At 35.3% G+C, this 12,488-nt stretch overlaps 1 protein-coding gene across 2 annotated transcripts in view; it reads left to right on the top strand.

The window, feature by feature from the left end:
• The first annotated feature begins 3,261 nt into the window (after positions 1 to 3,261).
• Positions 3,262 to 12,488, top strand: part of LOC120776946 (3-phosphoinositide-dependent protein kinase 1) — a 52,170-nt gene continuing 42,943 nt past the window's right edge. Inside the window, exon 1 of one of the 2 annotated variants that reach the window (XM_040108029.1) lies at positions 3,262 to 4,044. In XM_040108029.1, the coding sequence (XP_039963963.1) occupies positions 3,961 to 4,044 (84 nt within the window). In that variant the 5' untranslated portion in view covers positions 3,262 to 3,960. The remainder of the gene's footprint in view (positions 4,045 to 12,488) is intronic. The other variant, XM_040108031.1, reaches the window with a different exon arrangement.

Consider the following 12,488-nt stretch of genomic DNA (forward strand, 5'->3'; position numbering starts at 1 on the left):
AAATATGTACATACAGATATGTAATACATGTAACGATTCTCGATAACGGTTAATTTCTTGAAATACTCAATCAAGCTTTGTTCGAATACCGCCACTTACAATCAGTTATATTTATACCCTGAACAAGGAAGCATCACCCTATAAAATATGCTTATACGATATATAAACGATCAGCGTGATGAGCTGAGTCGATTTAGGTCTGTCGGTTTGTCCATCTGTTTCTCTATATATTCGCGAAATAGTCCTTTAGTTTTTGAGACACCGGACCACTTTAGTATATAGCTGTTATACAAACTAAACCATCAAGTTCAAGTTCTTGTTGAAAAATTTTTTTTATTTGACAAGATGTTCTTTCTAAATTTGGCTTGGATTAGTGCCTAAATCAACGATACAATCTCCGATTAAATAAACGTTATGCTGATTTTGATTTAGAACAACATGAAATCGAGAGCAATCTTTTCAAGATAATCATCTTCTCCGATGAGCCTTACTTTCATCTAAGTGGCAGTTACCCACTGTCGATTCTGTTCCACAAATTATTCATAAATAACCATTATATTTGAATTGACAGTTTGGTGTGGTTTTTGGCCTGATGGAATCATCGGTTCGTACTTCTTTGGAAATGAAGCTGGTGACACCGATTTTTACCAACTTTTTATGGCCGCAATTGGAAGTAGTTGATTTTGACTACACCTGGTTCCAACAAAACGGAGCTACGTGCCATATAGCACGTGAAACAATCGAATTATTGTGAAAAAAGTTTGTAGATTTGATTATTTCAATAAATTGGGACTTTGAGTGGCCTCTAAGAAGTTGTGATTTAACATCATTAGACTACTTCTTGTGTGGTTATTTGAAGTCATTGGTCTTTAGCAATAAATCAGACTCTCTTCAAGCTTTAGAAGTCAATATTGAAAGTGCTATTCTTGACATACGTCTTGATTTAGTTGAAAAATTACTCGAATATTGGGTTAATCGGATTCGTTCCTGCAAAAATAGCCGTTTGAATGATGTTGTATTTAGAACTTCACTGCATCGATTGTACTTCACATTAAATAAAAACTTTTAAATTTCCTTAACAATTAGTTTTTTTTTTGTGTAAGAAATGATACTGGAAAACCCTGTATAAGGTGTAGTGTATCCGAATCGTGAGCATCTTATATCCAGCTCTGTAAGGCCACGAAGAAAGTAGGAAGACTCCTTCTGCTAAAGTGAGGGATGCAGTCGTCGGTGATCCAATGAACCTTGCCATAAAAAATACAAAGCTTTGCTCTATATTTCATCAGCAAGTTGGATCTTAATCATCGTTTAAGCTGTACAAGTTTTTAAACGATCTATTTACTACCTCAGCAAACAAAATTTTTGGGTTGAAGCCTGCTTGGAGTTTTTCAAAAATATCTTTTTTCTCCTCTCTTCCCTCACTGATCGATCTGTCAACTTAGAGTGTTACTTCATTGGACACTGCAAAGTCCCCCATGAACTCAAAATGCTAGAAATAAATAAGGGCAAACGGTGCTTAAGTATTAACGACACCTCAGCAATTTAATGGTTATCAGAAAGGAATTTTACTCGAAGGAGTCAAGGACATCCTGTTCTCGAACTGAGCACGGTTATGTTTTGAAGCACGAGCAAAGGCCGTCAATGTACCGTTCCTACATTTGTCTGGTCTAAAGTAACCGCAACGAACTCGAATTTTTATGCGATCAAGGACGGTCAAGCCGATACAACAACAACAACAACCGCCAATAAAGAAGGAATTTCTAAGCGAAACACTAAAAACATCCTATTATTACGTCGCTCATTCCTGCTACGGTAGCGTTAATACGTACATACATACATACATACGTGCCGTACGAGTTCTAGTGGAACAGACATTATCGCGTCCTGTTTTATCTCAAATTCGCACCTCTGAGAACGAACCGAATAACGCATTCTCCTCTGTCCTCTGTACTTACAAACTTACATACATACATACATACTTATGTAGATATGTAAATACTTCGACTGCATAACTCCGTTTTCGATTTTAATGTTTTGTTTAATCTCCTACTCACAGCAGCGTGTAAGGTACAGTGTGCGCCAAAAGTCTGCACAATTTGCCATAACTCTGTGGAGCACGCACAAAGTGTATTTATTGTTGTTATTACATTTACTCCAATACTTACTTGTTGTAGTTGGCTTGCGGTGTTGCTGGTACTTCAGTTGTTGTTTTTATATACTTAGTTTTGCATACAAACATATTGACGTGTGTAACAAGAAACCCGAGCGCCACAGCCACGCAAATCTTTACGCTCAACTTCCGCTTGTAATCAAACAGCAAAACAGAAACCAGCGACCAGATCGAAAACGAAAACAGAACACCAAAACAAAACAGCGAAGCGATGCAGCAGAAGAATACGAAGTAAATACGCACAAACATACATACAAATCTACATTTATGTGCATATATTCCATCCAACTGCAGAGCAACAATAGCAACAAACAACAATGCGAGTTGAACGAACGCAGTCGAGTTGGTTTTTGGTTTTGGGTGGTACGCTGACGCGCTGGCTGCGCCAATGCAATGCAAATAACGGAGAAATTCAAGGAATAAATTGTGGATTGCAAGTGTGAGCGCACGAAACGCGCGCGCGAACAGTACAATGCAGCAACTGCAGCGATAAAGCAGCGAAGAAATGCCAACAGTGGTGAGAGAGAGCGCGCGCGCGAGAGAGAGGACGCGTGAGCGAAATAATGTGTGCTGCGAGTATGTGCAACGGCAACGACACCATTTCCTCAACGGAGCAGCATTATTGAAATTCCTTTCGAATTACAGGCAGCAAGCAACACATATGCACACAAACAAACAACTACAAATTTAGCTAGGGCTGTGTTTTTATTTAAGTTCGAATGGACTTGCTGCGCCAATGCTACGTTTGCGCCGAAAAACAAGTGAAACAGCAACGAAAAAAGCAAAACAGAGAGTCGTGCAGCGCACGAAGTTTCCAACGGCAGCGTTCGTGTCGTTTGTAGTTAGCTGCGAGCGGGGAAAATCTAGTAGTGGCCTCTTCAACAATATTCACTGCTATTTGGCGCTCCACTCGCAAGGGGAAACACAGCACCATTCATTTTCGTTCCACTGCGCTCGTGGCTCAAAGCATATGCTATGGCCTATAGGAACATTGTGAGATTTGCCGAAACATTGAAAGCGATGCAGTTCGATGGCACTGTCAGCGCAAATGTAGCGACAGTTTATTTTTAAACTTTGATCGGTTTGGACGCTTTTGAAATTTAGTAGAACGCGTAGTGTGCGCTACTTGTAAGTTGGGGCGCCAAACAGTTACATATTTGAAAAAAAAAACATAGAAAAGTGAAAGAAAACAAAATAAAGCAAAAGCTTGTAATAGCTAAATAATTAAAGATTAAAACCATATTTAGTGAAAAATTGTGAAACAGTATTATTAAAATAAAAATTTCACCGTATTTAAGTGAAGCAGTGCAGTGCTAAGTAGCAAACCAAAACAAAACACGAAAACAGCCTATGAAGTGGTATAAGCACAAAGTGTTTTCAAAAAATCAACAAACAAGTGCTCATCTGTAAAATTATTGATTTTGACAAATAAAAGTGCAGTATTGCTGCGCTAGAAAATAAAAACGCGAAATATTTATTTTTGCAAATTCGGCAGTGCATTAAAAAGCAAAACAAAAGGCTACAAGCTGATAGCCCGTGAATATTGGCCAATAATAAAGTGTTCGGTGCAACAAATGTTTAAGGTAAAATTGCCAAATTGCGTGCAGCGTAAAAATTTTTTATTTTGAAATTGCACTTTTTAGTGAAAATTGTGGCAGCTCAAGTCAAGCCAATAAAAATTAATATAAAAGTTCTGCAAATGGCCGTGAATATGCCAGTTTTCATTGTAGTTCTTTGAAGTGCGTTTTCCACAAATATTATTTTTTTAAGTTATTGCATTTGGTTTCCAAATGAAAACAGCCTCCCCAATGAAATGTAAAAGTTGGTCGAATAAAATCAACAATTTTGTTGTGCGTCGCCTGAAGTCTATAAAGGTAAATAAACTTGGGCAAAATGTACATAAATTTACATATAAGACGTAAGCAATTTTGCTACTGCTTTTTGAGTACTTTTTTGTGTTAATTGTGGTTTTGTACAAAAAGTAGAGAATTATTGAAAATGTGTGTTGGCTTTAAAAATTGTTTATATTGTAAAAATAAGAATGCGGAACCACTTCGTTTATAATGAGAAAAACTATAATTTGCGAATTCGATTTTTATACATACTTCTTTTTGAAAACTTTTGTTTTTTTGTATTTTTTTAACTTTTGCTTAAAATGTGGTTTACACAGAAGGTATGGAAAAAAATAAAGTAACAATTTAACTATTAAAAATTATAGTTAAAAGCAGAACCAGGATCATCCCCTTTTATTGTTATGAGAAAAGCTATTTTTTGTATTTTGTTTTGATTTTTTACATGTTTAATGCGTTTACAATAAATATGCACTTTATAATTATAAATACACGACCAATAGCTTCCTTTTTTATATATCAAACAAATATTTAAGCGCTTGAGCTTGTGTAAAGGACTTTTATTTGAAAAAAATATATGCGAAACACACATTTAGCGAACAAAATATTTATATTTAATAAAAAAAAAAGCATTTATATGCGACAAATAATAAACTAAATATTTCAAAATAACAAAATATTATTTGAAAAATCAAAAAATAAATAAATAAAAATAAAAATATGTTTATAAAACATTAAAAATTAATAATAATAAAATAGCTAAATTTTAAAAATTTATTAAAAACAAATGGAATATAAAAATTATTAAAAAATAAAAAAATTATTAAAAAAATAAAAAAAATTAAAAAAATAATAAATATAAAAAGTCATAATAAAAAATAATGAAATTTAAAAAAATTTATAATTACATTTATAACGAAATATAAACAGTAGGTTAAAGCTATATAGCCTATTAAGGCCTCAGGAAATAGTTTAAAAACTTTTTTTAAATAAAATTGTAATGATACCGAAATATATTTTCATTTTTGGAAAACACTTTGTGTTTAGTTGGAATTCTGTATGATTTATTATCAATAAATAAGAGGCAGTACTACATGTACTTGGAAATTATTGTTTATTGCGCTGTGAGGAGATACAAAATTGCGTGCGATATTCTCATGCATGCCTAATATTCTCTATAACTGTTTTTTATAGGGTTTTAGTAGATTTTATGATGAAATATTTCAAAATTGTTATATTTGCTATATGCTGATATTTCTTGGAACAGATGTTCCTGAAAAATATGCTATGGATAGACAAATGATTTTTACTTAGTTATAACCTTATGGTGTTATTAGTTTTATTTTTTTATATATAATTTTTTAAATTATTTTTTTATTTATTTATTTTATATTTATATTTTATTTAATTTACAAATGTTTGAAAATTTGCTGCTCTAATGTTAATAAAAAAATTAAATTCTTTAACATTAAAAAAGATTAAGCAAAATTTTTAAGAAATTAAAAAAGAAAAACACTTGAAATCCCGAAAATAAAATACAATTACAAAACTATAAATATTTCTAACGGAAAAACACCTTGCCAGAAAGCAAAATTGATAGCATAAAGCGAGATATAGCAGAAATATATTATTTAGGTATGTAAGTAAATAAATACGGAAATTTCGGCTGTAGCGTACAAAGAGAAGGGAGCGCAGAGCGCAGCTGCTACAATGTAATCATTTACAGTTGCTTTGTTTTTCTACATTTTTTGTTTTTGTACGTCCTTTTCGAAAAGATAACTAAAAACAGCAAAATATTCGGTAAACAACAATAACAAAGGCCACACAAAAATAACAAAATAAAGATTATGCTGCTTACTTGTGTAAGTGTTTGTGTGTGTGCAATTGTGTTTGTGTACAACGGCCAAAAGAAATTCCACGAATGCTGCAGTGTAAGCAGCAACAATAATAATAACAACAGTAACAGTAAAAAAACACAATAATAATAACAACACAATAGCGACAACAACGCCAACAACAACATGCATACACATAAATCCAGGTCATTGTCGTCGTCGTCATCGCCAGCGTCAGCGCCAGCGACTTTTGGACAGTCACTACAAACAGACGCACTGACGGCCTAACACGCTGACTGACTTGCTGTCTGTCTGCCTGCCTGTGTATCGGTCGTTTGGACTTTTGGTCTTTTCTTTCTTCGCCGTTTATTTGGTTATTTGCAAGCTGTTTCGATTGCCTGCTGCTGCTGCTGGCGCAAAAGAAGCTCATAAAGCAATTTTGCTGCAGTCAAAACAAAATGCGAAAATGTTGCAAAAAAGATAATAAATAAAATAATAATCGCACACAAAACGGAATGCGAAATTAATGTAAATATAGTGTGTTGCGAAAAGCAACAACAAACAAACAAGCAGAGCTTGATTGAAATTTTTGTAAATGTGTGTTTATGTGTATGTGTTTGTGTTTATAAAAATGCAGCAGCGGCACGCATAGCTTTAAGCGGCACATAATTAAGGCAATTGAAAAGGCAAATCTCACAATAAATACGCAAAAATACAAATTAAGCGAAAATATTTTAATTTGGTTTAGTTTTTTATTGTATTTTTTTCGTGTTGTTTTAATTTTTTTCTTTTTTGTTGATCATTTCGGTTTTTTCGTTTTAATTTGCATTTATCTTTAAATGTATTTGTTTTTAAAAGTGTTTACTTATATTTTTATTTATTTTTTCTTTATTTTTATTTCTATTTTTTTTCTTTTTTTTTCTTTTTTTTTCTATTAAATTTTTATTTTTATATCTTAATTATATTTTGCTTTTATACTTTTCTTATTTCTTGTTTTTTGTTTTGATTTTGTAAATTGTGAAATTTTGCTTTATTATTGTTTGTGTTGTGGCATTGGCGGTGACTTTCCAGTTGTTTTACTCCAGCTTAGATTGCCTTACCAGTTTCTTATACATATTTTTGCCGTTTGTCGCTCGCTCCGCTGCCTACTGCCTACCGCCTGCCTGCCATATTGTTTATTTTCACTTGGCTATTTGGCTTGGAGTTCCTCTTTTACTTTCAGCTCTTTCCGCCTTTCACTTAACTGCGTTTGTTTGCATGCCGCGTTGGTATGTCGACTGAATTTCTCATTTTTAATATTTGTACATAAACAATATTTATTTGTACGCGCAATATTTCCACGTAGAATTAGATATTAAGCCATATAGTATAGCCTTCAATGACAGTGGAAGGATACCGAATTCAAAAAGAGTTCGAAATCGTTGTTTTTAAAGCAGGCTAATATTGTTTGATAGAAATATTAGACGGAAAATAATTTATTATTATTTATTTTTAAATATTTTTCAAATTAAAATATTAACTTAAACAAATTTGATTTTTATTGGAATAAATAATAAAAAATGTTTGCATCTAATTTGAGAAAAGCAAATTTTGAATGTAAAATTTTAAGTAGGTCATAGGGTTAGCTTGTTATTGCATTCAGAAAATTTTTTGTCGGATAAAAAAATATTTTTTTAAAGCATGAAATGCTATTTTTATATTTTTAATGTTGTTTTTGAATTTGTAGGTCATAATTTTTGAAATTTTAAGTAGATCATGTCATTTAAGCAAAAAAAAAACACAATTTCCTTTTATTACAATAATTAATTTACACTATATCAGCCATATAAACCTAAAAAAATTAGGTATAGTTAGCAATAGTTTAACCATTTAGCTCGTCACCAAGAGAGTGAACATTTTGACCTTAACGGATATATTGCGCCAACAACAACAACTATTTTAAAACAAAATTTCTAAGCATTTTTTTTTTATTTTTACCTCCATATAAATAATGATAGCACAGACATACATACGTACATAATAAATTTAGTTTTGTTTAATTAAAATACTCTTCAAAATATTTTCGAAGATTTTTAATTTTTAATTATTTTATACATCTATTATTATAGTTGATACCACTTTTTATGCACAAAAAAAAAGTTATATAATATTATTCCTCTGCCTTTACCACCCAAAACTTCATTTGCTTGGGTGTGTGTGTATGTGTGTGCGCGAAACCCACCCTAACGCCATTTGGCGCAACTTAACGGTTTGTTTATGGTAGACACCTGAATATCCCTTTATCCTTTTAATGTCAATTTCTGTTTTGTTAACTAAATTCGCTCTAGGTAACTGCCCTCGTTCAAGCGCAAAATGTACACAAACACCACACATTCACATACACGCATTAACATTTAATTTATACATTTGTATGTGTGTATGTCTGCCTGCTTGTGGCACAATAAAATAGGAAGTAACATGATTTCCTTTATGGAATTTTTCTCTATCTCTTGGCGCACTTCCGTTCGCTCCCTTTATTGCCGTCGCTCTTGTAGCACACACTTGAGTCGTCGGCTGTTGCAAGTACTTGTGTGTTGTCTACAACAACTATTGGTTTTTATTACATATTTTAATGGCGTCTGCGCCGCAAGTACCTACATAATTTATGGCTGCCCTTTTTTTCAATTCCGCTTTGCGCGCTTCACTCCCTTTCGCCTACTTCCTCGCATACCTACATACACACATGCATCTGTGTTCATATGTATTTACTGTGGAAGAAGAAGCAGCAGCGACACACGCGCTAGTTTTCCATTACCTCGTGTTTATTTATTCTTGTTTTGTTGCTTTTTTCATGCTGTCGCTGCATTTTATGGCTTGTTATTGTTTATTTTTGTTGTTGCCACCACTCGTTGTTAGTTTGTGTTTGTGTGTGTGTGTGGTTGTGTGCGTGTTGTGAAACTATGGAAAATTTACAATTCTCTGTTTTGTTCTGTACTTCGCATCTGTTGCCTTCTCCTTCACGCGACTGTAGCAAATGTAATATGCACACACAGGCACACAGTCGTACTCATGTAAGCGCTTACAGAAAAACTCGAGGCCCCTTTACAATGTTTTCTGCTTTCAGCCTCGTTTTCATTTTCGTTCTCGCCGCGCCCCGTTCACTTGTGCGGCAGCCGTCAATGACGACGACAACGACAACTGCAACAACAACTACGCACTAAAACTGCAGCCACGGCAACAACAACAACGCCAACCACTAGAAGAAAGATAAATACATACATACCACGTTGCATGTGTGGCAGTGGCAACAACTGCAGCAATGCGTTACATGGCAGCCAACAGTTACAACACAGTGCCATCAGTTTTTTTCTTGTTGTTGTTGTAGTCAAAGCAATGCATAATCTTGCCGTCGCTGGCACCACACCCCGCGCTGTCACTTGATGCCGTCGTTGTCGTCGGCGTCGCAGCTGCCGTCGCGTACGACTTTTCAGCTAACTCTTGGCCTCCCCTTGCTGCCTTTTTTTCTGTATTTTTGTTTTGTAGCAACTTTCTGCGCTTATCTACATTTGTTTGTATATGCTGCCTGTCTCAGTGTCTGTCTGTTTGTTTATCTGTCGCATCGCCTCGTTATGCGCTGCTTGGTTTAGCTTTTACTGCTATTCAATATGGTATTTCGTCGTTGTTGTTGTAAGTGTTTTTCTTGCCTCGCGTTGATTGCCACCGTCACTGTTTTTGTTGTATTTTTGCTGGTCTTTATTTGTGGTTGTTGTAATTTCTTTATGCTGTTGCTGTTATTGTTTCGTTGTTGTTGTTATTGTTTTTGTTGTCTTTGTTACTTTTGTTGTTTTGGTTACATTTCTTGTTAATTTTGTTGTTGTAACTTTTGTTTTTGTTATTAGTGTTGTTCTTGTTGCTGTTGCCTCAGCCTAGTTTCGGTTTCAGTTGATTTAATTTCGGTTTCTGTTTCTCTGTATCAAAATCGCTTTGACTACCTTTTTGTTTTGACGGCGAACGATTTTTTTTCCGTATTTTTTTATTTTTTATTTTGAAATTCTGCTTTTCCGCTTATTCGCTTGTCGCCCATACGTCTTCTGGTTGTCTCTGCATATCTACTTTACTATTTGCTGTTGGCTTCATTCTTCGTATGTTGCTCTTGTTTCTGTCCACATACAGTACTGTGCATAGAAATGAGACTGCATGCTTTTTTTAAGTTTTAAACTAATGTTTTCAAAGAGATATTGTGACTTTTGTATTTTTGTGATTTTAGAACCAATTCATTAACATTTCTTGTACTCTATCATATAAGTTTACCCTCTCTATACATACCTTATTTTATTTTAATTTCCAATTGCTATCACATTTTCCACGCCCTGCTGCTTCACGCTTCTGCCCTTGGGGTGGCAGCGCGGACAGGTTTCGTTTTTCAAAATTTAATAAAAATTGAAGACAAAAATTGTCAAATCATCCTTCAGTCCATACACTCATACATTTACCTAAATACTTGTATTTACACACGCACATATGTATGTACATGCATATGCATGTACCTGCCTGTAACGCCTCATTGTTGTCTATTCTTGCTCAGTTAAATTCATTTAAGTGGCGACGTCACTCACTGCTCCACGACTCGCGTTCGCTTATGGCCTCTTTACGTCGAGCGCTCAGGGTTTCGTTTTACAGTTTTTACTTCCTGATTGCTGGTCTCAGCACTATTTCGCCTCAATGTAAACTGCTGCGCATGGCTTTGTAGTTAGGTAGAAGGTACTAGTATTTCACTGGCAGACAGCAGACATATTTACACACACATACACACCTACTTGTGGGCCTAGAAGATTCCCCTTTCTTGTTGTCAGCTTGATTGGCCTCAATGTCTCAATGTTCTCTTTACATATACGCATACATGCAGAAATATGTAAACACTGTCTTGTTTTGCATTCAAAAGTGTCTGACTGCATGCATATCCGTGCATGTGCATGCATGCGTGTGTGTGTGTTTTCGCTTGTACTTTTGCATGGCATTGCAGATGTCTGATTGCCGCCAGTTTATTGTTTTGTTCCCACAGCGTCAAAATGCACAAGTGGCTTCAGTGCATTTGTATGTGTGGTTTGTTTTTCTGCTCTTTGTTTTTGTTGTTGTTGTTATTTTTATGTTTTGTTTTGCTTGCATTTTTATTACATCGCTCTTGCTTGTTGGGTCGCGCTTTGTACAGTCTTGTTTTGATTGCGCTCATTGGTGGCACTTAAAAAGCGGCAACAGCTCATGCAACGAGCAGATAACAACAATAATAATAACAACAATACACATATACACATTGCGAACGAAAATTAAACAAAGAATGCGTTGCCGTGCTCCATTTTCATGCCGCAAACGTAATGCTGTTAAACATTTACATAAATATATTTGTTTGTAGGTGAAAATATACATTTATATGAATGTGTGTATGTGTGTGCTTGTTTTTGTATATGCGTCGCTTTTCCGTTTCCGTAAACAGCTTTGAGGCTATTTGACTGCTGCAACGTCATGCTATCTTCCTCTGCTGCTCTGCGCTTTGTTTTTGTTTGTGTGCTTTCTTGATTGTTATTGTTGTTGTGAGTTGCAATTTTCGAGAAGGTTAATTGAAAGCAACAGAAAGAAAAAAACGAAAACAAAAAATCGAAAGCAAAAATGTGTGTTAAAAACGAAAAGAAAAACAGAGAATTCGCAGGCGCACAATTTGAAAGGCAGCGCACCTTCACACACGCACACAAACACACATGTGTACATACAAATACATATCTACTAACAAGCAAGCAAGCGCCCCAACAGCCAGCTCACCCAACAGTTTTGCCTGCAATCCCACCCAACCGCAGCGCCTGCATAGCCACGCACACACATAAATATCCAAACACATTCACACGCACGCACACACCCATACATAGAGCAATACTTGTAATTATGTTTGAACGTACGTAATCGCATAAAATCGGCATTCCACACTCAACAACTTCAAAACAAGTGTAGCTAGTAAATTGTAGCTGCCATTGAGCGTTTTGGTGGTGTGGCGCAAACCAATCGGGCGACCTACTAGTACGCTCTCGGGCGCGCGCACACGCTCTCAGCCTACCTTTCGTGGCGCGCGCTCACACAAAATAACGCCGAAATTCATTGAGAAACAACCGTAAAACAGTCGTTTTTCAGCCGATATGCGCGAGCGCTCAACAACAACCTCTTCTAGCGCTCCACCTAAATAATAAAAACAAAAAAATATAATAACAGCAAGCTATTTTTCTATCCAAACTATATTTACGTATAAACATTATACGAAAAACTATTTATGCTGCATTTAAGCTCATTCACTCACTACTGCTTGCAGCTTTTGTGAGAGAGCACAAGATTTCAAGATTAATTTTTTGTTTTTGGGCTTTGCTACAAGTTCGTACGTCATGGCTTGCTCGCTCAATAGTTGCTCGCCTTGTACACCTATTACACATTCCTCGCCTATGGCTGCTTTTTTGTTGTCGTCGTAACATCGTCGTCAACAGCTATATTGTTGACTCTTCGCCTATGCAGGCGCATGTGCGTGTGTGTATGTGGGGCGCCACAAGATTGAGCGCAACCGAAGTGTACATATACAGGGTAATGTGGAGCGGTTTTTCAGTGAGCGCCACTCGCGTA

The sequence above is a fragment of the Bactrocera tryoni genome, chromosome 5 (genome assembly GCF_016617805.1).
Source record: "Bactrocera tryoni isolate S06 chromosome 5, CSIRO_BtryS06_freeze2, whole genome shotgun sequence".
In the NCBI taxonomy this organism is placed as follows: Eukaryota; Metazoa; Arthropoda; class Insecta; order Diptera; family Tephritidae; genus Bactrocera; species Bactrocera tryoni.